This window comes from Ptychodera flava, chromosome 22, assembly GCF_041260155.1.
Source record: "Ptychodera flava strain L36383 chromosome 22, AS_Pfla_20210202, whole genome shotgun sequence".
NCBI classification, from domain to species: Eukaryota; Metazoa; Hemichordata; class Enteropneusta; family Ptychoderidae; genus Ptychodera; species Ptychodera flava.
In genome coordinates, this window is record NC_091949.1 from 7,377,345 (window position 1) to 7,404,832 (window position 27,488).

The 27,488-nt window shown below is 39.9% G+C and overlaps 1 protein-coding gene across 1 annotated transcript; it reads right to left on the reverse strand.

The window, feature by feature from the left end:
* Positions 1-1,321: 1,321 nt before the first annotated feature.
* Positions 1,322-27,029, reverse strand: LOC139122568 (bone morphogenetic protein 3-like). The gene is made up of 3 exons (XM_070688110.1): positions 26,272-27,029; positions 4,835-5,760; positions 1,322-3,692 (listed from the first exon to the last, which is right to left on the reverse strand). Exons 1-3 carry the CDS (start codon positions 26,555-26,557, stop codon positions 3,501-3,503), a joined length of 1,404 nt encoding a protein of 467 aa, XP_070544211.1. The 5' UTR covers positions 26,558-27,029; the 3' UTR covers positions 1,322-3,500.
* Between the last annotated feature and the right edge of the window lie 459 nt (positions 27,030-27,488).

Genomic DNA, 27,488 nt, shown 5'->3' on the forward strand with positions numbered 1-27,488 from the left:
CCCCGACTAGTTCAACAGCTAGATGCTTGACAACTGGGAATATGCTCGAATCAATAAATCAGAAAGACGAATTTTAAAGAGACTAGTATTATCCCAAGGGATTAATTTATTGAACCATTTAGTGACTTGTACGATCACGATTATCATGCAGGATTTTGCTTGGGCGATTTGACTGTAAACATGAGCGTTTAACGATTTGAAGTGTTATTTTACAGTTTTCGTAATTCAGGTCAGTTGGTTCTATTTGTTCATCTCTATCGACAAGATTTCATCTCATTAGTATTTCTGCTCAAATTAGAAAAACAAGCTCACTATGATAGGGAGTAGTGTTGGATTCCCATAGCCTGAGACGGTGGCAAGATTGTGGACTAAAACAGGATGCAGTGCTCAAATCACAGTGATAACTTCAGGTCTTTGGGCAATGGGTGGTACAGTGTACGCGAAGGCCGTGACGACAACAAGGCACGTGTGGGGAGAGAAAATGTCGATCAAAGAGGGTTTCGCTACTGTGATGTGACATCGTTCTCTTGCTATATTGTGGGGGGGTGCTGGGGGGCGGGGGGCATTCGAAGTGGTTTGAAGAAAACGTTAAGAACAGTTCATGAAAGTTAAGAACAGTTCATGATCTAACCGGTCCTCCTTTTGTTGATGCCAGTAGATGAGTATTTCAGTCAGAAAGTAATGATTTAAGTCAAAAGATCACGGGTGTTTTTCTGCACAAAAACAGTTGAAATGTGACTCTGTCGCTATACTTGAGCCAGCATATTAGGTCACTCTGTTGTCAGATTATTCCAGTCGTGTTTTCGTTAAAAATGATTTGTTCTTTTACTCCTTCGTCTTGTCTAAAATGATTCACAATGGGACTCTTTTAAGTTTAGAAATATGAAAATAGTTTGAGAAAATGTCAAGAATGTAAGCATCTTCATCTCTAACTTTCACAAGTAGATGTTGTTCAGAGGTCAAAGTACAATTGCCGTCGGGAACATGTTCATAAGCTTGTCATTTCAATCACATTTTATCGTCATTTTTGTCAAATTATTTCTCTGTCTGTGATATATGCTGACTCATTCAGCACTATGGGAGTGAAATAGACAAGCACGTACATCCATCATCATCGTAACTGTCATTAAATGGTAATTATTCCAAGGAGCGTAGAACCTAATGTGATTAAATTTTTCAACGATCTTGTCCGTGCAGACACTGTTTACTCATTCGCTTCTGAGAAAACATAGCAAAAAAATTGCAATTTCGCCAATCCACTTATACAGCCACGCACATATCACGATTAAATTCCACTTCAAAAGAGAATCGTGTTCGGCGATGACGTATATAGCCGACCTCTGCCGGGTCGATTTTTATTTTTGTTCCATCTTGATCTGGTCAATTTACATATATGATTAAAGCAAAGCTGTTAATACATCTGAATATTAAACATTACAGTTATCACGACAAAAAGATAAAAATGTCAAAACGGCATCTATTTAGTATCACATTTTTCTCCGTGACGTCATATAGTGAAACAAACAAGAAAAAGTAACCGACAAGGCTACGTTCTTTCTCATTCGACTTAAGTTACACATATATAGAAGACATAAATACATGTATAAGATTATACAATAAAAATTTCTTTTCATCTTTCAAGCTATAATTGAAACGTGACCTGAGAATAAATAGAAATTATTTCTTGTTATCGGAAAAAAGAGGAAATATAATTATAAAAAAAATCTTATTCTGTGGCTGTACGAATACTACATGTTTGAGACTAAAAGACGACGTATATTTGAGGCACAGATAGTGCTGAAGATAAATTTACAATACTGTATGACTTAGTCAATAGTTTAACAGTTTCACGAACCACTAAAGTGACAGCGCCCTCTGTGTCGCAACTTACTGAAAAATAGTACGAAACCACGATTAGCAACAGTAATTCATCGTTAATTTTCTATTGTGTTCTAGAATTAAGAGACGTGAAGCAATTACGTGAACGTTACCATAACAATAAACGCACATGGCAAATACTGCCATGGTCAGTCAAGGACAGTCAAGCGTGTGAAGGACGACGTGCTGTAGAAATTAATACCAATTCGTGTGTATTCAGTGATATCATAGTGAATATGTGGAAAACATGGGGTCGAATATGCCTTAAGAACTAGGGTTTGACGTCACTATCGGATGCTCACGCATCAAAATTCACTGGAAAGAGACCACATTTACTTTTTGAGATGATGATCGGTTAATATTTCAAACTGACTATCAAAGAATGACTACAACTATTAAACCAAGAGTATTCAAGATTATTGTCAGTCAAGTATTTTTATATCATCTGAGAAATAAAAAGATACAGTCCAAGTCCAAATATACGCCCTCTTCCGGCTAATTTCGAGAGTTGGAAATTTGAAAGTTTAAAGAGACAATAGCCGTTACTTTTGATCATAATATTTTATAATTTTGTTCCGATTCAATACGACAAATCTATTTTCTTATCGCTCTTAACTTCCTCCTGGTATGGTAAAATAAAATAAAGTATTTGTCTTGCAATAAAAATGCATTGTCCTTGTGCAAGTATGAAATGGTCCCGTTGGCAAATGAATTCTGAGGCGACCTACATGCAACAGTCAGTTTTCGACAATGACGTTGTACATTATACACATTGTGGCTGCGTTGATAAGTCGAACAATTTGCATTTGGACAAAACTTTGGAAGTTAATAAAGGACCTGTGTTTTACTGACGGGATAAGTTGAAAAATACAGGAAAGTACATTAAAAGTCACAGCTATTGGATCCTTAACGGACGAAACATGTAATGTGTAAGTCTGGTAACATTTAGTTTATAGAATCTTCTACTCAATATTTTCTTAAACGTCTAGAATACTGTGAATATAATATAATTTTTTGATTTACAACACAAACAGTTTTACACCATTCAACGTACAGCGTAGTTCAAAGGCTAAGGAGCACGGAATCAAGCGACGAAAAATATTGAACAATTGAAACTTGTGTTTTGAACGGCGAACATATTTGAAGAAGATTGACCTTGACACTGGTAAATCTTTTAAATCCGTAGTTCCGATGACCGAACTCCTATTATTTCCGAACCGTAAAGCGCCCTCCTTTACATAATGCAGCACGGTCTGTGTTCGTACTGATGACTTCAACAATGAGGGCGCACTGAGGGATTACGGCTTCACAAACCAAATAATTGTTGTTCATTTCTTCTTCTTTTATAGTAATCCTGCTTGCTTCATATTTTCTCATGGTTTTTATAAAGTAGAGCTAGGAGGGTAATCTCGCTCGTTAAAAGTTCACTCTGTAGTGGGCTTGGCCAAGGGGTCAGTTCGACATTGACAATCCTCATCTGCAATGTCACGGAACATGCCATCGGGTATTGAAAAGTTTTACTGAACGGGAAGTTTCTTGACCCGCAGATTCTGTCCCTCGTATTACCGCCCTCTGCCGTCAATGAGTGACAAACTTGTTTTTTGGTTCAGCTTCTTCCTCCCTTAATGACACGCGCAGGTATCAACAGACATGTTGGGATAAACTTTCAAGACCACGTTTCTGGTCGCATCAAAGTACAGAATACTGAGGGGGGACAGTTTATCTGGAACACAACACGGGGGCGGCACCCCCTTCACAGCCTCTAGCGCGTGCACTATACTTTGGACAGCTGCATGATTCGACGGGTTCAAATCCTGCAAAGACATGAGACGAGAAAGATGTTTAAAGTACTTCACGTACTATATTCTGCGCACGTTTCTGTCGGTACTCATTTTAATGCAGATAACTTTTAGTGATTTTTTTCCCTTATTCTTAATTTGCATGTCATTTGCAAGTTCTTGTTCTACCCCTTGAAAGCAGGCTGAAACATCCACCATTTAGCCTGTCAACATAGCTGCTACATGGTTGTGTAAAATGTGCTGTTATTGTTTATATTTGAATTCTGGACCGAACCAAAATTCACTCAATAACAATGGAGTCTGTACATGTACGGGCTGAGTTGACAAGCTGAATACTTTGTAGCTCAACATGCTTTGGGGAGTACAAAAAGATTATTGTTGACATGAAAATAAAGATAGTGAAAAATTCATCATAAGTTAGATTTCTGGCTCTTTAAGGATTGGCCTGATTGGAGTATGTGCCCGTAGGTAGGTGACCATTTGCCCGACGTAAGGAGGGCAAATGGTCTCCTGTCCCGAGGGCGCAAAGTCCCATGATTTCGCTGTTTTTATTACATGCCTCTCTATAAATTTTCTCTCCAAATTTTTTGGTTTACGTACAAATGACAATTATATGATTTGTTTCCATTTTAGACGAAAATCTGTAGTAAAATAGAACGATTTTCATCATCAAACGGCGCATTGATAAATTTAAATCACTGTTATTCGGTTGATCGATTTTCTTCGCATAATTTTGTAAAAAAAGTATTTCTTACGTAAAAGATGTAATTTCATCATTTTTTAATCCTGGAGTTGTCAAGTTGAAAATAGTTCCGGTTCACTTTCAGTCAAATGATGACTATGCGGCCCTTCGACGTCATCGACAAGTTACCTATGGAGCGCGCGACGTTCGATATACGAGGCATGTAATAATCAACATTGTTATTGAGTTGAATCTCTGTCTTGTATTTAGATTATTTCGAATTAAATTGACGGTTGTACATAACATGTGTACAACTCTAATACTGTGCAAACATTAGGGTAAGGAAAAGCAACTGTACTTCATTTCTAGAACATAAAATAATGAAAATTTTATCATAAGTTATAGCAATTGTCATTTCCAGAGGGATATAGAATTTTTAGGGGAAAATAAGGCGCATGTGCATCAGCATACAAACCTTCGTCATCGGAAATGGACAAGCTCCAGCACAATAGAATGCATCGAAGGACTTTGGCGAGATGACGTAATTACTCCATCCAATCATACCAAAGTCCACTTTCATGACCCTCCTGGAGCAGATGTTCCACTGACTTTGACCGTAATCGTCGACGCGGTCACCGTTTTTCTTTCGACCCTTCTTACGCTGTTTCTCCAAAAGAGTCTTGGTGTGCTTGCGTTTCGACTTGACCTTCCGCGCGCGTGCGCGTCTCTTGGACTTGCGCTTGCGGTTCCGCTCGGAGAACTTCGGAAAGGTCTCGTCTATTGGGAAGTACGTTTCTTCATCCACGACCTCCGGGTATTCGTTCGTTTGCAGTGGAACTTTGTGCACACTTCGCCTTTGCCTCTGACTGTAGGTTGCGTTTCCGAGGAAGTACACATCGTCCGGTTCGAGTCCGGAGCTGTCGGCTTCCCCTTCATTGACACCCATCGCAGAGTTTTCGAACTTATCTTCCTTGAGGGCAGCATCTCTGGTGAAGACCAGGACAAACGGATTTGCATGCCTGGCCATCTTCCCTTCGACATCGGACATAGCAGTCCCATCTGAGTATGCCGACGGCGGCGCTCTGTCGAGCCTGAAATGCAGAGCAAACTTGCTTCCTTTTGAAAGACGATTAGTCACGTTTATACCACTCGTTAAATCGGCGACTTGCCATCCGCGGCTCTCCCAAGGAACTCGAAAGGACCGTATCAGTTCACATTGGGGCGGATTCTCCATCTCAGGGTGGCGCACTTCCAAAATGTCAAGCTTGAGTTTTGTCGGTTCATTCTCGTCCATGTCCATCTTCAACTTGAAGAAGTGGAGCTGCAAGGCGACGACGCCCTCTTCCGGCGGAAGCGATGGCAGATCGAAACTAAACAAGTTGTCCATTTCACAGGTCGGACCTACAGCGAAGAAATGCAAACAGACACAATATCAATTTTCAGATGTGATAAAATCTCACAGAACTATTTCAAACAAGAAACTGACACGATGTACATCTTTCCGCACCGGGCAGAGATGGAGGGGACAATGTTTTTATTGATTGTTGTGAAGTAGCGTTCTGCAGTTTCGCAAGAAGTCAAACCTTAACTGAAAGTTCAGATTGATGGGTGAATGCCATGCCAAACATTGAACTGCATTTCATGGGTTGGTGTATTTTTTTCCTTCAGAACCAAAGACTCTTTGTATGTACCAAACCAAGCAGTTTGATGTACTAGTATTTGCCAGGATGATGCCATCAGGCAAGCCTTTGTATACGCACGCATTTATGTTTTTAAACGTTTCATGTCATTTACGTCAAGTTTAATCATGCTAGCAAAACAAGCACGATAATAAGTGACATAACATTGCGTGCGCGAGTGCACATACATATAAATCGATGTATTGACGGATAAGTAAAAGTGTTTAGATCGATAGATAGATAGATACATACATAGATAGATAGATGGATCGATAGATCGATGGATAGATAAACAGACAGGTATAGGCAGATATACATATTTACATAGCTTTTTGCATATCCATCCATCCATCCATCCATCCATCCATCCATCCGTACGTAGTACATACATACATACATACATACATACATACATACATACATACATACATACATACATACACACACACACACATACATACATACATACATACATACATACATACATACATACATACATACATACATACATACATACATACATACATACATACATACATACATACATACATACATACATACATACATACATACATACACACACACACATACATACATACATACATATATACATAAATACATACATACATACATACATACATACATACATACATACATACATACATACATACATACATACATACATACATACATACATACATACACATACATACATGCATGCATACGTAAGTGCATTCACAGAAACAAGTATGCAAACGCCGTGCTACGTTTCACAGTAAGTTTTTGTGTGTGTTCATTTATATTGAGTAAAAGGAAAGTACATTGAACGCTGTGAGGGTATATGGAACACGACATGACGCCTTGTCCATATAATTATCAGTCTAATTTTTTCATTAGATTACCACTTCCGACGCAGCATCCTTTTAATATTCTTCTTGATATCAGCTTCGTAAGGTTTTGCTACAGCGTATTTTCTTTTCAAAGAAACGTGACTATCACGGACGTGACTTGGGGGAAAGGGGCTAAGATGATGAGCCTGTTGGATTAAGTTGACAGTTCAAAGTTGTTTGGATGTTTGATACATTGCTTCCAATCTGGCAAACAGTTCTCTAGTGATTTATAACAAGTCTCCCGCAGTTTTGGAAGCACAACAGATTGGAGTCCATAAACATTTTTTTTTCACCGAGCAGTGACAAGTCCGATCGATCAGAGACATTTGCTTGTGCGCATGTGCGCGTGTACGCAGAGGACCACCACATATGCGAACATCAAAATTGCTAACTTGGTAACCATACGATAGCGTCACGCCTCTGACCAACGCGGTTCATATATCTCTTTGCCGCAACTATTATACTTACAACGAACAGATGCTGAGAGGGTTAAAGAGAAAGTGTCGTAGGAAAAGACCCTATTAACCCCAGTCCTTCATGTTCCGAATAGAAATGTAAACATTTGAGCGCCATCATGATTTTGTCGATATTTCTGCATGCATAAACTCAAAATCCGTTTACTTCTGGTAATGATACTTGGCCATATCTTTTTGATACTGTCTTTATCTTGTTCTTAAGACCAAGTTCGCTCATTAGAATTTCACTAAAGGGCATTGTATTGCGGCGCCATTAATCTTGTTCTTGATAATGAACACACCAGGTTCGTCTTTGCTACAGTGATGGTCCAGGCAGCGAAATTTATATCATATTATAGAGTTGGAATGAAGTTTGCTACCGAGAATCTTGTTGTTTTTCTCAGGGTCATAAAGCACAATTAGTCATGATCAAAACTTAATGTTTTTATGTTATTAACAAACTTATATATCAGATCTGAAAATTTCCGATAAATACATAACATTGCTGTCATCATATTATACTTACATAAAATACCGAACTGCTCTGGAATCATATATAATGTTCACAATCTATGCCGACATTTGGGCTCTTGTAATAAGCATGCAATGTGCGCGACAAACGCGCGTTATAGTCACTGTGTTGCTTTGGCCGTCTGAAAACAGTGTTAGTCACTTTGTACAGATATAGAAGACACCACTGTATGCACATTCCTGCGCACACTGTATGAAATATTACATCTGCGCGGATTTGGCACAAATTCTGAACATCATTGAGAATTCCAGTGCAGTTAGGTATTTATGGAAGTATTGATGACAGAAATACTACATTTGCTTTATCAACAATGTTCAATTTATAACATTATTTATATCATGAAGAATTTCAACTTCTGTTCTGACCAATAATGCCGTTTATCTTTTCGAGCTCAAAAGCAACAAGTTCATTGAATGCTGTAGCAGCGTTTGCCACCAATCCCGCCAAAACACACACAGCTGCGGGTAACGTGTATACCTCAATTACGTCAGCACAGGATGCGATAAATTCAGTATTGATTACCAGGCTTTGCGTGTTTGGAGAGTTCAGACTGATTAGCCAACGCCTGACGTAATACGTTAGCGGCTGTGGTTTCATGGTCTCAGGCCGTACGTGTACAGGCGTGTCCTGAGGCAAAGAAACGACGGAAACAGAAGATGTTATCTTGGTTGTCGTGTAACACTGGGTGTTTGGGTGGAAGAGAAACTTTTGTATTCTCTGAAATTGCCTGGGTGGTCCCAGACTCCCTAACGATTATTTTTCGTTTACTTTCATCACGTGGGCTAAGGAAGCGATTTGTGATAATGACGACGACGACGACAACGATGATGATGATGATGAGGATGAGGAGGAGGAGAAAGGAGAACGTTTAGTGGATGAATATATATATATATATATATATATATATATATATATATATATATATATATATATATATATATATATATATTTATATATATATATATGTGACGACGATTGATAAGAAAGCGAATACAATGATGATGATGATGATGATGATGGTGGTGGTGGTGGTGATGTGGTGACAATTGCCGTTGTCAAGGTTTTTGTTGTCTGAGTTCGTCCCTAGGGCAATTTTCAAAGAGTGACATCACCAACGCCACCATCGCGAAAACATATACAAACTTATTATCACTTTTGGCATCGCCGTCACGTTCATCATCAACATCATCATCATCATCATCATCATCATCATCATCATTATTATCATCATCATCATCATAGTCATCGTCGTCGTCGTCGTCGCCGCCGCCGCTTCCATCATCATTATAATCATTGTCGTGGTCCTTGTCATTATTACCAGCATTTTCGTTGTCGTCACGGGCCACGATTATCATATTTGCAAAGGTTGAAACCTGAGACTAATTCATCCCGTTTCCAAATAAACACCTTCCATCATAACATCATCACTGTTAATGTTACTCATGCTGTCCTCTATTGTCGTCACAGTCTACGTCATCATCAGTAAAAGCAGCATTACCACCACCATTATCATCATCATCATCATCATCATCATCAACAAGTCATCGTTGATGACACAGTCCCCACTTGTTAATGGGTACATTGATTACATGTCCTCAGAGAGGATAGAGTCCTCTTCATTAATTAGGTTTGTGATAAAAATACTTTGATAGAGATGGCGCTCAATGGCCAAGAATGAGTTCCATGGTGATGAAAACATAAAACCAATGTAGGCACCATCCTAAAGTTCATAAAATGAGTCAACTAGGAATTAATCAACAGGATGTTGCAAAACATTTTTGCATACAATCCTAACACTTAACAGATTATCACCGGTACCATATTTCATAAAGTTTGATGCAGTATTTACAAAACTATGAGATCAACATCTGTATCAAGTTTCATCAAATTTGACGTTGTATTAATTTGTGGCTATATCACTCTAATTAGGAAAGTCCATTACTTATGCAATTACAAATTAATTAAAATGACACTGATAAATGTCTTTTTCAATGTTAAAGCAATGTGAGCTTAACATCTGCACAAAGTTTCATGAATTTGATGTAGTATTTCTTGACATATTAGCCTACGTACGAAACTTCAATAATTGATATGTTACTGCTACATGACGTGAAACAAATTGACGAGCATATGTATGAAATAGGTCGATGTCCTTGTACCAACTTTGAATGATACTGGTGGAAATATGTCTGAGTTATGGCTCTGTACATTAGAAAACTGTAACAAAATCACCACCATGCAGCGATATTTGATCTTACTGTTTAAAAAATCAACAAGTATATGTATGACATAAGTCAATGTTCATGTACCAACTTTGGATAAGATCAGTTTAGACTTGCCAGAGTTATGGCTCTCGACATGAAACAACCATAACAAAATTGCTACCGTGTGGCCATATTGGACCATCTCGTGAAACCAATCCACATACATACATATAAATAAATCAATGTCCTTGTACCAACTTTGAATAAATTCACTTGATACATGTCTGAGTTATGGTTCCAGACATGAAAAAATCGGGAAAAAATGGCCACAAGGCGGCCATATTGGATTGTATCACAAAACAAATCAATGTGCATATACATGACATAAGTCAATGTCCTTGTACAAAGTTTGCATAAAATTGGTGAATAAAATCAGTTGAGACGTGCTCAAGTTTTGGCTAAGGACATGAAAAAATTGTAATGAAATGGCTGCCATGCAGCCATATTGGATCATATCATGAAACAAATTGACCTACATATGTATGACATAGGTTAATGTCCTTGTACCAACTTTGAATAAAATCGGTTGAGATATGCCTGAGTATTATGGTTCTGTACATGAAAAAATCGTAACAAAATGGCCGCACGGCAGCCATATTGGATCGTATCACATAACAAATTGACATGCATATGTATGACATTAGTCAATCTACTTGTACCAACTTTGAATAAATTAGCTTAATACATGTGTGAGTATTATGGCTCTGTACATGAAAGCATCGTAATAAAATGGCTGCCTAGCGGCCATATTGGATCGTATCACAAAACAAATCGACATACATATGTATGACATTGGTCAATGTCCTTGTACCAACTTTGAATAAAATCGGTTGAAACATGTCTGAGTTATGGCTCTGTACATGAAAAAATTGTAATAAAATGGCCGCCTGGCGGCCATATTGGATCGTATCACAAAACAAATCGACGTGCATATCTATGACATTGGTCAATGTCCTTGTACCAACTTTGAATAAAATTGGTTGAAACATGTCTGAGTTATGGCTCTGTACATGAAAAAATTGTAATAAAATGGCCGACTGGCGGCCATATTGGATCATATTACAAAACAAATCGACGTGCATACCTATGACATTGGTCAATGTCCTTGTACCAACTTTGAATAATATCAGTTGAAACATGTCTGAGTTATGGCTCTGTACATGAAAAAATCGTAATAAAATGGCCGCCTGGCGGCCATATTGGATTGCATCACAAAACAAATCGACGTGCATCTGTATGACATATGAAGTAATCCTTGTACCAAGTTTGAATGAAATCACTCCCTGCATCCCTGAGATATCTGCGTGAACGGACGGACGGACGCACGCACGGACGTACGCACGGACGCACGGACGCACGCACGGACATGACCAAACCTATAAGTCCCCCCGGACGGTGTCCGTGGGGACTAACAACAAAATCTACCTCAAACCAGTTCTACTAATATAGCCAGCGAGAATATCGACAATCATTGTGGTCCAAACCAACATCATGGCAGCCCTACGGGTGGCAAATGACTTTACGGAAATCGTTGTTTATAGGACTTCCCTGTCCTGTTTTTCTTTCAAATGGTTTGTTTGTTTGCACTGATGCAATTGAGTACACGGTGGATAAATCTCATCGTGCAACTTTTCGATCAAGGACAGTTACTGTAGCTTCAAACGATACTGTGCAAATTGGATCAATGTACAGGAATCATAATCATTATCAATATTATTACCATTGTTGTTGTTGATGTTGGTGTTTTTGTTTTTGTTGATAATGATGTTGTTCTTGTTCAATACGATATAGCATTTTCATCATCGGACGATACGGTATTCTTTAAGGACGGAATACTCGTGCGATGACACAGAATTAATGGCAACCGTAAGAAGGGGGCTGTTTAAAAAAAAAACCCATAGACCCTCGAGGGTCTATGTTTAAACCTCTTTCGGGAACATACAGTAGCACTTGCTGATTAATCAGTTCGTGTTCACTCTTAATTTAGAGATGTATTTTGGAGTATTGCGCATGCGCAGTTCCACATTTGCATAAGCGACCCGTTCAACACGAAATGGATTTTTCTCAGGGTACGCACACCGCACCGGGTACTTTCGGCTCTTGTGTAAAGGCGATGGAGAGACATATTCGGGTCAAGCTTGGAAGCAGAAACAGTTTGGACTTTCAGTTAACGTCATGGCTACCAGCGAGGGTGGAAAGTTAGGATTTCCGGTAGATTTTATGCAATACTTTCAGCGATCCTCTCAGGGTTTCCGCCATGTTGTTTCTGTCAGAATATCCATGATTTCATTCAGCTATATTCAAATCCATCGTACAGTGTCTTTTTCGGCCGATTTTTTCATCCCACGTGAACAACGCTGTCGATGAACAATTGGTGGACACAAAGGCCAGCATTTATGGCCGTTGCGCCTTGGGGGACATGGGGGACACTCGGCATTTCCTTACATGCATCGCGGCCTACTTCTATTTTTGGAAATTCCGACGTTTTAGCTTTGTATACGTGCCAAGAATATAACGATCTCATGCATGGCGACTTATAGAACAGCCCGCGAAGGAATTCTTTTAGTGAAAAAAATACAGCCTTCAATTGTCCATAGTTTCATCCAAGTGTTCAGCTGCGTCAAGTGGTAGCCCTGCGTACAATAGTGTGTGTTCCCGGCGCTATACGTCCTCCCATCCGTGTAACGCCAGGAACATACAGCGTTGTACGCAGGGCCGGCTACGTCTAGTGGCAGTATACGAATTGAATCAAGTCACTGGTACGTACCGCACTTTAGATGGGTTCAAACTTAAACTGAGTTCGATGTTAAGTGATAAGAGGGGAAATACACCATTATAAATATTTAGGATTTTGATCTCGTTTGAAAATAAATATTGCATGTATCAGATATTGTAGAGTACAATAACAAATTGTCTTCTGGAGAGTCAAAAATTTTGATGTTAGGGTTGCCAAGCAAAGTTTTTGTTTTTTAGATGATATATGTATGGGGTCACATGGATAAGTAACCTGGCCCTGTGATTAGTCAATTTGGTGATGCATCTTCAAGGTCTGCAGTTTGGGTATTTCTACAAGAGATACCTTGAACTTAGTCAGTATTGTTATTCCAGTAATTTTGTATTGCTTTCATGACTGAGGATCTGAAGTAAAAAAGACACTAAAAAGACACTACTAAATCATATTGCAGTATCTTTATTATATTTCACAACACCATGAACATGTATAACAATATAAGTATTATAATTTTCAAATAAATACTCTTGCAGTAAAAAAATGTTTCTCTGTCTTGTTTTTGTAGTACTTTATAGTGCTGCATGGACAGTCCTGTTGATTAACTAACTATGAGTGATATTCTGCTGACATGTGTCTTTTATATTAACCTAATAAGAACAAATGCTTTCATTGCACTGTGCAAAAAATATAATGACGATAAAAAAATAAGAACAAAACCGAAAGAAAACCCTCAAACTAGGTTTTTGGAGGAAATGGTTTCCTCCAAAAACAAGAGCAAAATCAAAACAACCTGAAAATCAGCCTATAAGCTTGACTAGACAAACGTTATAATGCACATGAAGCAAATTTTATTTAGGCAAATTTTATCATCCTGGTGTCGTACATCTGACTAAAATTCCCCTTCAATTGGTTTCCTTCCATTAGTCCAGATCCTCCCAACCGCTTCATGGCGAACTCCTTTGGCGTCGTTGGCGTGTAGCAAAAGACTGAGGGGAAGGGAAATTAAATACAGTTTTAGAAACCTATGTCAGTTATGGAAGCCTAGCCCCCGAGGGTCATTGCGGAAGCTTTAGGTTTTGACGATCACCTGAGACGTACCTCTGCAGACTAGAGTGCAGTCGTCCTCGGAGCATCAACGTACGTTCACCGTGGCGATGGCGGAAGAAGTTTCTACCTCCATGCAGCATCATATTTATTATAAGCCATACACAGCTCCATGGCAATATATTCGAAATGATCAACATTAACAGGCAGGGAGGGACAAACAGTCGACGGTACAATGGCGAAGTTTAACACCAAAAGAAATACAACTGCCGTGCATGCAAACATGAAATACAAGTCCGGGCAGCGGGCTCTGCGTCGCAGGGTACCGGCGTTTTGTGGCCCCAACGCCGGTAAAACACACAGCCCTGCCACGCAGGCCTTGCATCGTGCTCCCAGGAAAGTTAAAAATTAAGCGCTGGTTCCACAAATTTATCATGGGATCACTGTAAAGAGGTTTATTAACCGTTGATTCCTGATCAATTGTAACTGTGGACCTGATTCGGCAAGTTTACCGTATACAGCAGAAGCTTCCGAAGGAGTACACACGTGCACACGGTGTAGACAGTCAGGCAGAAAACTTAGCGCGATCCGCGCGATCGGAGCTAGCTCTGACCTCTGACATTTAGGTACGATCAACTTCCTGCTCTACGCACGCGCAACAAAGGGTCAACGGGTCAAAACGTTACTGCGAGTGCGCATAATACATCTCTAAATTAAGAGTGAACACGAACTGATTAATTGGAAGGGGAACCAGTCGATCACGTGACACCGACAAAGTTACTTGACCGCTACAAGAGTAGGTACGCCCAGAGCAAAAAGGCAACATGCTCCTATACGACGGCCGATTGGAACAACAAAAAGGCCGTTCCCGATCAAATAAAATGCGATTTACTTTTTACGAACGAACGAAAAACTTCGCTCTCTTTCTTCCAATCTTTCACGTGCAGCCTGCTTCACATCTTGTAGTTTATTTTTCCTACTATCACTGTCTGGCGCTCTTTATTTGAAGTAATCCCACGATTCGTATCTCATTGACAATTAAAATTTCATTCGAGGTTTGTTTGTTTTTTTTTGGGGGGGGGGGAGGGTCGAAAGATGATTAGGAGAAACATTTTTGTTTCAACTTCTTTGTAGGATCTATACATATTAAATTTCTCCTTTTTCACAAGTATACTTATGCACAAGATTTCCATTTTGTTTATAAAATATTTTTTGTCCTTCTCCTAAAATCAGACGGGATGTTAAATGATCAATTCACACATAGTCTGCATATGTGCAATGTCGAACCTTCACATTGAAAGTTGAATTTTACACCGGGCTAGAGTTTATTTGTCAACAATAACGTTACATAATTGTGCTTATGGCAACGCTAATATGTTTTATATCAAAATGCTCTAGGAAGAGATATAAGAAGAAAATATCCTCGTTCTAGTATATAAAATAATTAAATAATATGAAAAGCCACAGTTATCTGGGACCCCTTTGAAGTATGTCAATACGGTCAACTCGTCGGCTTGCACAAAGTTGAAGGTTCAATGACGGCCCATTGGGTGGAAGGATATTATAGTGGGCAACATTTCCCCCAAACACTTTTGAGTAATACACAGGGACCAACAAAATACAATGGCATAAAGAAAGAGCAACATGTTCATGCGACAACAAGCTATAGTAGATGGAAAATAGGAAAGACATCTAGATTTACATTCATATTCTCATCATTTCGTGCAGGGAAAGTGTATCTGGTTCAATGAAGGCATTTGCCTTAAACCGAGGGCTATGACACTTACCGCGACCTAAATGTCTAACCTTTTTTTGAACTCTGTGAGTGACATTTGGTGAGCTGGCATGGTTTAACTGTTCCACTGACAGTTGTCATTCGAACCCATTTTTTTCCTTCATCACTTGAGAGAAATGTCTATTACCGTCGCCCATAATTCACTTAGTCGCAAATCGGCGCAAAGGTCACGCTCCAAGAATCGCCGAAACCAGTCTAGCGTGTAGTTGGAGAGTCTTTGGTGCCCATTACAAACCAGGTGTAGAGTTGATTTTCGATACTTTTCAGCAGGCGAAGATGGCGAATAATGGACTCTTTACATAGTTCTTGCGAAAACTTTTCTCGAATTACAGGCCTGGCATGTTCTGGCTGTTGTTTTCATAGCCATGTTGCGCTATCACGCTCCTTCGCTTAGTGTAATTACCCCTCGCACAAACCAAAACATGTTACACGCTTGATCAAATGTTCATGAAGCAGACTTGGCTGGCTTCTGTACCTGCAGGCCCTTCTTTTCATGCTCGGCAGTACCGACTGTTGAGAGTGGAGTCGAGTTCACTTAAATTTAAACCATAGTTCTTTGAACTTGCGCATCATGAGAAGCAGACTACACTCCCCGAGGATAAGCGCGCCAATTTGCATTAAACACGCGACAGCTTGCATGCTCTGGCTATCGTTTTCACGCCAGCTACAGTCAAAACAACGTTTTCAACCTGAACAAAAGTCATTGCCTTTGGGAATTCGGCGTTATCCTTTTTATACTATTTCGTGACAGTTACACTGGTCAGAAGTTCACTTCATACACGCTAAAAGAGACACCGACATCAACACCTGCTTACAAATAGAAAAGGTTGACACAGTGTCTGGTATATACCAGGGATATATGCTGACACATTTAGGGATTATTTTTGAGTTCAGGATTGATTTGGAAAAGGTGTTTCGTTACACCGTGACGGAAAAGAAACATTCTACTGCCAGGTTTTTTACCCTTTAATATCCCCTACCGAGTTTTTCAAATTAACGAATACACGGGCGACATCGAGGCAACGTTCTTTTCGCTGCTTGAAAAAGACAACTGAGCCATACCAAAGATGCTTCTGCAAAGTGTTACGTAGTTGAACTGTAGGGGGTCGTATAGAGGACAGTCGTCTTCAGTACTCAACCCCCACCTAACCTTATCAAGTACGCATGCGTCAACGCAGAGGTGGAGCGGCGAGATTTTTATACTGTATGGCTAATGCAAGTTTTTTTCTCCGGAAATTTGTTGGCGTGACTAAATTCAGACAATATCACGCATACAAATGTACCGGGCAGTGTTAAAGTGAAAACGCATGCTCTTCCCAGGTAACATTTTTGAAAGTCAGTAGAACTGAATGATGTACGAACAAGCTGCAGTTTGATGAAGAATTCTTTCAGTTCCACTTTGGACAGAACAACGTTACAGTAATTGGTGTTTACCGAAAATGTACGTTTATGAGCTAATATGTGCACATCAAACCGAAAACCTTCATCCAGGCGAAATCATACATCTGCGCCGTGTATAAAAGGACTGGTAGCTGTAACGACTGAGGCTGCGCACAACATCACAACAAATGGTATCTTACAATAATTGGTAGATACCAATTATTGTGACGTCATTCTCTTTGCTGTGACTTTTTATGAGTTTTCACTGTGTCTGTCTTTACTATCAACTATAATTCCCTGTTCTACTCACCAAAGCATATTGAATGTAAAACGCGCCTCGGGGACAGATATTCGGACTCTCAAACTTTTCCAAATCTTTTCTGATCTACTAGTTGTGGGCATTCATTTTAAAGCTCTTAGTGTAAGAAATCTTTTCACCGTCTTAGTTTTTCGAAAATCGAAAATTTTTATTTTTCTTATGGAATTAACACAGGGATGGCGGCCATTATGAATTGCAAATATCGAGAAATCTCAGGTAATTTGTAACTCTGGTACCAAATTTTGCACCGCAGCCCCTTTTTTTATTTGGTAAGGAAAGGTTCATTGAGGAAAGTTTAAGCAAAAGTTTAAGTCTTTCACTTTCGGAGTGCATACTACCTTAAACACCGACTATTAGCTTGTTAACTCAGCGTATACTTGTTAAATGCCTTGTTATAGTATACGTTCGAATTCTAGTCCGGACCAGAATTCGCCTGTAAACAATAACGATGCAGCCTACACATGTACAGACTGAGTTGTTGAGCTGAATACTATGTACCTAATTATGCTTTAGGAGTAGAACGGGAAACTGTGGTTGAATTTAAAATAGAAAAGTTAAATCATCAAAAGATAGAGATGCTGGGCCTTTAAGGTGGAAGGCGCCCAAGGGACAGATATTTAGACTGCCAATTTTTTCAATACTTTTCTAATCTACCCCTTGTGGGGACTCATTTTAAAGCTCTTGGAGTCTGAATACTTTTCGCCGTCTTAGTTCTTCGAAAATCGAAAATTTCTCCCCTAGAGTTAATACAGAGATGGCGGCCATTTTGAATTTCAAATATTGGTTAGTGGTTGGCAATTTGTTTCTCCAGTACCAAACTTTGCGAGGTGAGCCATGATTTTTTATTCTTGATTTTGCGAAAGGATGGTTGAAAGTTTCATGAGAGAAAATTGGTTTAAATCTTTCACTATCGAAGCGCGTACTACCTTAAGCCCACTGTTGTTTTCAAGAAGGTATTTGTGATGAAAGTTCGCAAATAGCGACTTTTTCTCTTAACTATCTATAGAAGAAAGCGCAATTTTTGTCACGACGCAGTTTTCTTGTTTACTTTCAGAATTTTATTACGCAGTTTACGTGATCTCGAGTTGTTCCATGGTTCACAACTAAGAAAAGGGAATTTTTGAGCGAAGCAGACGGTCACATGCTATCAGTTTCAGGACTCGATCGCCATGCTATTTGACAGAAATTCAAAGTACAAAAGGTTTCAGAAGAGGCCTCTTTAAACACATTCCACCAAATGGTATATTGAGTTTTGAGAATTTCCAGAAAGCGATGGTAACTATGCTACTCCGGCCATTCCGATGTACTTCTTCGTTTGGCCTAATTGATCCTGTGATGAATGAGGAATTTTCTGCTGTGAAAACTGGCCTCATCGATGGATATGGAATAGTGTACACTCTGGATTTGAACAGAAACGCAGGTACCGCCATTCTGAGCGCGCTCAGTCAAAACGATGAACTGCATTTCCTACGAAAGGATGAGGTATTAGGCAAGGAGCGAAAAGTGAAGCACACTCAATATTGCGTGTCTTCGATTTGGTGAGCGAGTAATCACCAAAACGCAAAGTTTGCATTTCTTTGGTATCGCTTTCCATGGATACATGTGAGTCGCTGTTTGACGCGCCATCTTAGATGGCCTTTTCAAATTGCCGATAAATGGTTCTCACTTAGAAATGTTACAATGAAATGAACTGAACGGGGCTGACAGGAAGGAAGATGGAGCAGGTAAAAATGAGGGCATCACGAAAACGTGGTGCTCCATCGACTTTAGACTCTTGAAGCTCGCCATTCAGGCAGAATGCGCCTTGAAATTATATGACTTTTAATTTTTGCTCATAACTTTCCTCAAGAAAACTGTCGAGCATTCTCATTCCAAATCAGAAATAAAAAATCAGGAGTCACTGTGCAAATATAGTCACCAGAGACTGAAATAAATTACCCAACATTTTTCGTAAATTGGACTTCGAAATTGCCGCCATTCCCGTGTTAAAGTTAAATTTTTGATTTTCACAAAACTAAGAAGGTTAAACTTTGCTATCTCCAAAAGTTTCAAAATGCCCCTACCGGTATATCAGAAAAGTTTTGGAAAAAATTTAGAATCTGAATATCTGTCCCCAAGGTGCTGTCTACCTTGAGAGACAAACTTGCTCTTTTGTGGCTAGTCAAGAAAAATGAAGTATGGGCACATCTTCTCTGAAAACAGCCGGGATCTATAATAATATTGGAGCATAATACGACGACTGAGTGTCAAATATAGGCCAGATTTCCTTCAGACTGACGTTTACTGATCGATGTTAGAGCTGCTGTCGGCTTACGTGTATTAGCGTAATTTTTCGCAGGTCACCAGAAATTATGTCGCTGCTGTGTATGCCTCCTTAAATGAAGCGGGATTCAAAATATTTTATTTCAATCGCTGCTTAAGCATGTTTCAAGACACCGAATTATATGACCAACTTCTCAGTAACACACAATTTACAGAAATTATTTGAAGGAGAATGACTGTGTTCCTTTAGAGCTCAAATACACGAAACCTTTGATGTATTTTCCACAATTTTTGTTCCGTACGGTAAGTTTGTTGTACTGCCAAAATTACGTCGGTGCGACATGTGCTTAACTTGTCAACACAGTCTGTATATAACATGTGACCAATATTACTTCTTATAACTGAATTTTAGCTCAGAATAGAATTCATTTGTTAATTTAATTATATTGTACACGAAGCAGTGTTGGCGGGAATTATATTTTACATTTGAACAGACTGTAGGGTAAGAATTAAAATGTACGTGTTAAAACAAACAAAAACAATAAAAATGCTGTAAAAGTTACAGCTATCGTTCTCTTGAAAGCATCAAGAATGTAATTGTCTACGCCCAGACGACAACGACGACTGTAGTCTAGCATCTTGTCGGTGTTTTCATAGAGCCTGAAACCTTCGGCTAGATTCTACATGCAAACGGCTGCTGCACATTGCAAAGTATGACTGTCATTTACAAACAACCGGCATCAACTCCCGTGTAAGCTCGTGTAGGTTTACGTAAGCCGGTAGGATATCTCTAACATTTAGATAACTATATACATATGACATTATACTCTTAGAACAATACATATGTTCCATGCGATGTTCTCATCTTTGTGACGGCGAGAGAACGAGCGAGCCCGCCAAGTCGCTGAGATCTGAAACAAATCGGGTCCAAGCGAGAGACGACAACCTCTTGCTGTTTAGACGGCGTGGAATTTCAAGCAAAGTCGAATGGAAGACTGTATATTGTTTACAACAGTTCAGATCCATTCACAGTATTGAAAGAACACCCAACATGTCGCAGACTTCAGTCGCCGATAGATCAGTTGGCGTCTGCGGCGCGCGTTCGCGCTCTCTGGAAAAGTGAGTACATTTTGTCGTCTGCATCAGCACTCTTTCAAGGTCAAGCCGTCGATGGATCGCAGTGTACAAGAAAGCAAGCCTTTTACCCAAACTACTATATGAGCTCGTTAAACTAGGCGATGGCGCAGGAGTGTCTGCCTCGGACTAGATTTTAAAAGGCCGATACTGTCGAAGAGCCGGCACTTACGCTAATTAGGGGGCATTTTCGGATATCCATTTTGTCCTCCATGAATGCTGCGAAACTCAGGTGTCATCGCATCCAAGCATGACGAAATCACACTTAATGACAGACATGAGAGAACCTGAATCGGCTGTAATTACTACCCCCAAAGGCGTATACTTTCCCCCCGCTGTAATTTAGTTGAAAACACTGTTTCCGATAATTGCTTTTGATGCTGAGGGCTCTTCAAAGGAAGTGAGCACTACTTTACGCAAAGGGATGTGAGGGACTTAATCACACTGTTTGCTTAATGCCAACCATTCTTTTGTATTGTCGTTTTGTAAAAAGGTTGACCACAAAAGCACAATATGCGCCGCGTTTCAATTTGATGGGTTTAAACAAAGTAAAGGGAAAAAATCGGCTTTTACAAATTCGATAAATGAAATGAATGTCCCTTCGTCACAAGTTCCCGTCGCGTTGTTCCGCGTTTTTCTCGTATTTAGTGTGTGTATATTCTTGATCATGTTAATCACTTCAGATCCCTGGAGACGTCACCGGCTTAGCCTTGGAACGACAAAACTTTATGAACGGTACACATTTTTAATATCTTACTGGTTGACGTCAAATGGCCAAGATTTCTTTATCTCTTCTATTTAGTTCTCAAAAACTATTTTCGAAGAGCTTCACACTGCTGCTTATGGACCGCTGGACTTGCAAGTTGGCAAAAAATAATATCCTTGCACACTCCATGATTTTCTTTTACAAATAAATCATTTTTCTGACTGTCGTTTTGTAATTTCTATGCATTCATAAACTGATGAAAGCGCCTTATAGTGCGCGCAGGTGAAAACAGTGATGAGGGCCAAGAAGGGCGTCTGCTTCTAGTGCGCATGTATTTCAGCTTTGTTGGGTTCGTGCCTCCGACACGATAAATCCGGGTATGCATTCTTCGCACGATCCTCGTCGATGCTACCTCAGAGTTTTGCGCGTCCTTGAACATAATTAAACGATTAAATATTCATGCATGCTTAATTATTGGAGCTCAGGTATAATGGACACACCTGCTTCGAAAAATATCCTGCCTTCCTTAATTTGAAATTAAATTTTGTTTTTGTTATTGTTTATTTTAAAACGAATTCCGGATTTTAGCTGAAAGGTCTTCCTGTCGATTGCAGTAACTTCATTTTGATGACCTCATATATTGCTGCAACTTTTCGTTCGCATGATCGATGCCAGCTCTGTTATAGTATCCATGACCCGATACACGTTTCATTTCATATACACGCTTCATAGTAACAGAGGTTGAGCCCAAGGGGCAGAAATGTAATCCTATTCCTGATTGGCTAATTGATTGTCATTTTGATCGAGTGAGGGTTTGATTGACCAATCGACAACCATAGCACACGCAGCAAAGTTCCCTGATTGAGTGCAAGGCAGGTGTTATATCTATCAGAATTAAAACTGATAACACACACGCAGCTACTGCGTTGATAAGTGTTAAGGTGACCGACCACAACGATGAAAAATTTGGAACCATGCCAATAGCCATATGAATGGCATGTGTAGTTTTATATTATCAGACTACAAACATGTGTGGGGCGACATTTTCCCAACACTTGGTAGTTACTTTTAATCACATATCCGTTCATTTCATGTTTAAAACCTGGAAATGTAATGAAGGCCTACATTGGTTCGATATGCATGCAACATTTGAAAGCAGCCAATTTTTTCTTTCTACCATCCTTGCTGGCAGAGAAACTGCCCTCATTATCTTAAACTGTCACACATAGCAACTGGCGTCGGCTAGCACAGTAATAAAGTGTAGAGGAATAACAAAGTTGACGACAGAAATGTATGAAGAGTATCGTCGGCATATTGCCTGTGAAGAAAAGAACGTTTTCCATGCGAAAGAAATGAAATACAGACCCTCCGACTTGTGTGAGGCGACAAGATAGTTGAAATGAGAGCGTTACCTAGGTAATGCGCACATTACGATGACGCGCTGTTTACTCTTGAGCTCGATGACTGGAACATAGCGACAGAGACAAGATATGGGACTGTTAGCGACCAGGCTAGCGTTTCCGAGCTCGAGATGAATTTATGTGAGCAAGTCACTTTCAGGGTTGTTTTCAAAGAGCTTCGGGTAAATATTATAGACGTATTCCTTCGCCTGGCAGGCAGATGGGCACGTTATCTTCATAGATAGCCGGTACTGTTTATATCAAATTTGCCGGCATGCTATACTAGGGAGAAAGCGGATACATCATGGAGTTCTCTCGGTCGAAAAGAACGGTTTATCGGCCATCAAAATAAAAAAAACAGTGCAGCTTGTTCCCTTTTGACAAATTGCAACGATTATTACTGAAACTGTAGCCGAGAAGTGTTTCCCTGCAAGGTCACTCCGTGATAAGAAATCAAATAAATAACTGTTTCAGACGACAAAAACCAGCTCCCTGCATCGTGACGTACGTCGCAAGAGAAGCGTCAAGTGCGTCATTTTACCGTGCATGGTCATTTAAAGCCCCGTTAGCTGTGTGACTTTTGAGTATCTTCTAACCCGTTTGTTGCTATTATAGTTTCCTCGTGTTCAAACTGTCAAAGCAGCCTCTATGTGTGAGATGTCCATAGTTATTATTGACAATTTAATCCCAGTCCAGACTAGAATTCATTTGTCAACAATCCCGATGCACTTTGTAAACAATGCAATGCATTGACATGGCTATCTTCTTTACATTTTAATGTTAGTTCGGGAGAAGAACAAGAAAATACTTCTTTTATGAAATAAAAAATAATTAAAATATCAAAAACTGCATTTATTTTCTCTTTTTGATGTTTGTTCATGTATTATATCGAAATCATGATGTTTATTTAGGTGTTATATGTCAAAATCGTAATGATTATTTGTGTTTCATATCAAAGTCATATTGTTTATTGTGAGTTATACATCAATCTCACGCCATACATCTTCACACAAGTTCGCCCCCAAATTAAGTGATCGTAGAACTGTGACAAGACTCTCCTGCCACAGAGGATATTGGAAACAGAGAATGTTGGTCGTCTTTATAAACGACTAAAAAGGCTCGGTATTTCTCAAACTTAATTTACACGCCAGTTTCGATACCCTCTGAGAACAAAGGTTGTCACATTCGGTAACATTAAACTGACTCTGTCTGTTCGCTGTCGAGTTGGTGTTTAACAGTCTTCCATCAGTGGAAACTGCCACAACGAAAGAAGCCAGCTAATAGGCCGTTGTATTGGACAGGTTTGCAATCTGTAACTGTCCATTTACTTCTTCGCAAACATGGCTCAATCTACATTAATAATGTTATGACGTCACTGTGGCCAGTCGAAAAAAAGAAGAAAATGTATGTATGTATGTATGTATGTATGTATGTATGTATGTATGTATGTATGTATGTATGTATGTATGTATGTATGTATGTATGTATGTATGTATGTATGTATGTATGTATGTATGTATGTATGTATGTATGTATGTATGCATGCATGTATGGATGCATGCATGCATGCATCCATACATGCATGCATGCATGCATCCATGCATGCATGCATGCATGAATGTATGTATGTATGTGAGGGAGATGGAGCAGGAATAGGCATGGTTAGAGAGTTCAGTCCGAGTCATTGCCAAAGTCAAAATTTAGGAACGTATCAGCATCATTGCTGCACGTTCTGTGGTGAAGACCTATTGTACAGCGCCACAAGACTGAACTGTTTGTCGCGAAATTTGACTCCAGTCCACGAACACCAACAGCAAACAATCGGGGAAGCTTGTAGCCTCTTTGGTTCTCGTCACATATGACAAACTGGACACATGGGTTCGTAATAAGATACGAAGGTCATGTTTAAAGGCTAGAACAAGACACACAGAAATATGTCCCGCATTTTATAAGTTTTTCCGCTCTGCGTGCGTGTATCACGTCACTCCTGAAAAAAGAACTGTAAACAGGCAATATATTTGCAGTTGTTTCGTTTGAATGTGACAAGCTAACGATGTTTAAGTGTTTCTTTTGAAGATATCATATGGACGGTAATAGTTTGCTGTAGGATCACTATGCTTGCGAGGAAAAAACATAGTCGTAATCGTGTAGAACCACTACCGCAACTAGCTCACTCGAATGATGTGCCACAGAAAAGTGCGTGTCTTTACAGCGCTTTCGAAACGTACAACCATGCGAAATCCGTTTCGAACCGCATTCGTCACGGTCGGAGGCAGGACGAATCTGGGACAGCCATTCGTATCTCGCCCGAGACTAATGAAATTTACATTCACGCGCGCCTGATCTCTCTCAACACAAAAAGTGATCGTTGTAAAGTTGCTCGAGCGCTGACGTGACCATTTTACGCAAACCGCCGCTGTCTTGGGAGTTGGGTTACAATCTGTAACTCAACCCAGATAGAGTAATTACAATTTCAGGGTAGGAACTTAAAAGGATTGGAGGCGAAGAGATAAGAGAATGATAGTCACTCCGTACCATCATCATCATTCCGTGCGCTAAATCACAAACTGCGTTCGTTATTAATTCTCAACATTCTGCTAGAAAGTAACTTCTTCAAAGCAGGACCCTAAGCACAACACAGGAAGGTAGCTTCGTTATTTACAAGCGAATTCAACAAGCTATCCAAAATGCCAACCCTTAAGTTATGATCCACTTTTCCGTGATTCATTTCAGCTCAATGTTAATTGCAGTAAGGTCAAGCCATTGAAAAGTTTTTGTTGCACTTTCCCCGTGAAAAGAGACGCTCACTACTTAGAGAAGTCCCCCATAAGATACTTTTTGTAGAGGCGTTATGCGTAGTATTTTTTTATTATTTTTACCGCTACATTGCTACGACATTCTGGAGCTTTCCGCTGCAGGAGAAGTCTTAATTAAGTCCCTGTAAGCTATACATCCCGGTTAAAACGCATCAAACGTTAAAACCTAAAGACTTGTGTCTTTTATGAACTCTACCCGGCTTTACAGAGCCATTACCCTGTGGTCCGACAGCAGCTTTGCTTTGTCGATCTGGTGAGACCGTTAACCAAATATTGGCTTTTGTGGTAAAGATGTTAATATGTTTGCACAAAGGGAATTTGTCAAACGATGTTTGGATTGTATTCCATGCTCTAAACGTGTTTGTTCGGGCAGGTTTTCTTTTCTCCCTGTTTTCAATTCTTTGAGATAAATTACTGCATGTGCGTTTGTGATCTTTTGTTAGTTGTAGGTATTTGAGGGACCGTTGTGGATATAGGATGAATTGTAAACTATGTCAGTATATACCTAGCTGTGGTTGCAGGGTGCGGATGGTGTTCCAGGAATTCCACGTTCTCTCCTGGCGGTTCCATTCCCGGGCCTTGGACAAGTGCTCGAGTAGGTGTACCATGTGTCTCGGTGGTTCGACGTTATTCCCCGGCTGCGGTTCGAACTCCGGTAGTTTGAGTAACGTCTTCAGGGTCTGCTGGAGCGCCAGGACTTTCTCGCTCTCCGTGCGGGGGCTGGCGTCTCTCTGGCTGATCGTCAGTCGGAGCAAGAGAAAGCCCAGGAGAAGCGCTAGAAACGTCTCCATATTAACGTGTCAAAAAACTCAACACCGTCTTTATTGTTGTTGTTGTTGATGTTGCAAAAGTCGACGCTGGTCCCGGTGGTATCGCAAAAAAGTCGTTGACAAAATCACCTCTTCTACATTAGCATGCAATTACAGCGCAATCCCGCTTTGCAATTTCGACGCTTTTTTGTTGAACAATTGCCGGGTAATTTTCGCCAGTAATTACCCTTTTCTCCCAATCGGTGGTAATTCCAGCTCTCAGTCAGCACACAGTCCGAAGTCCTCGGCGAAAAGCTCCTTCAAAAGTTTGGCCACAAGTCAGAGTTGGGATCACTCCAGTTTTAAAAGTTTTCTTCAAGAGCAGTGGGACACATCTTGAAAGAGCTCCCTGACAGCCGAGGTGGTAATTCTGTATCCCGAGAAAAGAATAACAGCAAAACAGTTGACCAGATGTGACTCCGCCTAGAACACTTAAGATCCTGGGCACTTAGAGCAGGACAGAACCATTGCTGTGCAGGTGTGTCCGTAGTGTCAGAGGGACTCTGTGCGTGGATCGCGCGCAATCTTGGTCTCCGTTGCACAACAGGAGACCGTTAACGTACGTTTGTGAGGGGTGTGATTTTTTTATCCAATTTAGTAGACAGGTTTATCATATTAGTTCCCCGCTTCACAATGTGAGTTTGTCGTATTTACAGCACAATTCATTTTTGTATTGACATTTACATGCCAGGATCGTCACGATAAATTATGCTCAAACTTAATTGATAGTAATTGTACATTTTAGAGACGAAACGCTCACAGCATATTGCTCCGAATCTGAACACGATTTTCTTCCTTTATAAATTGTTTTTATAATAAATTAAGCCGTATTTATTTTCTGGGCAGGGCCCTTGAATTTGATATAAAGTTACGAACACTAAAACAACGGGAGAATAGCATTGTAACTCGGGTA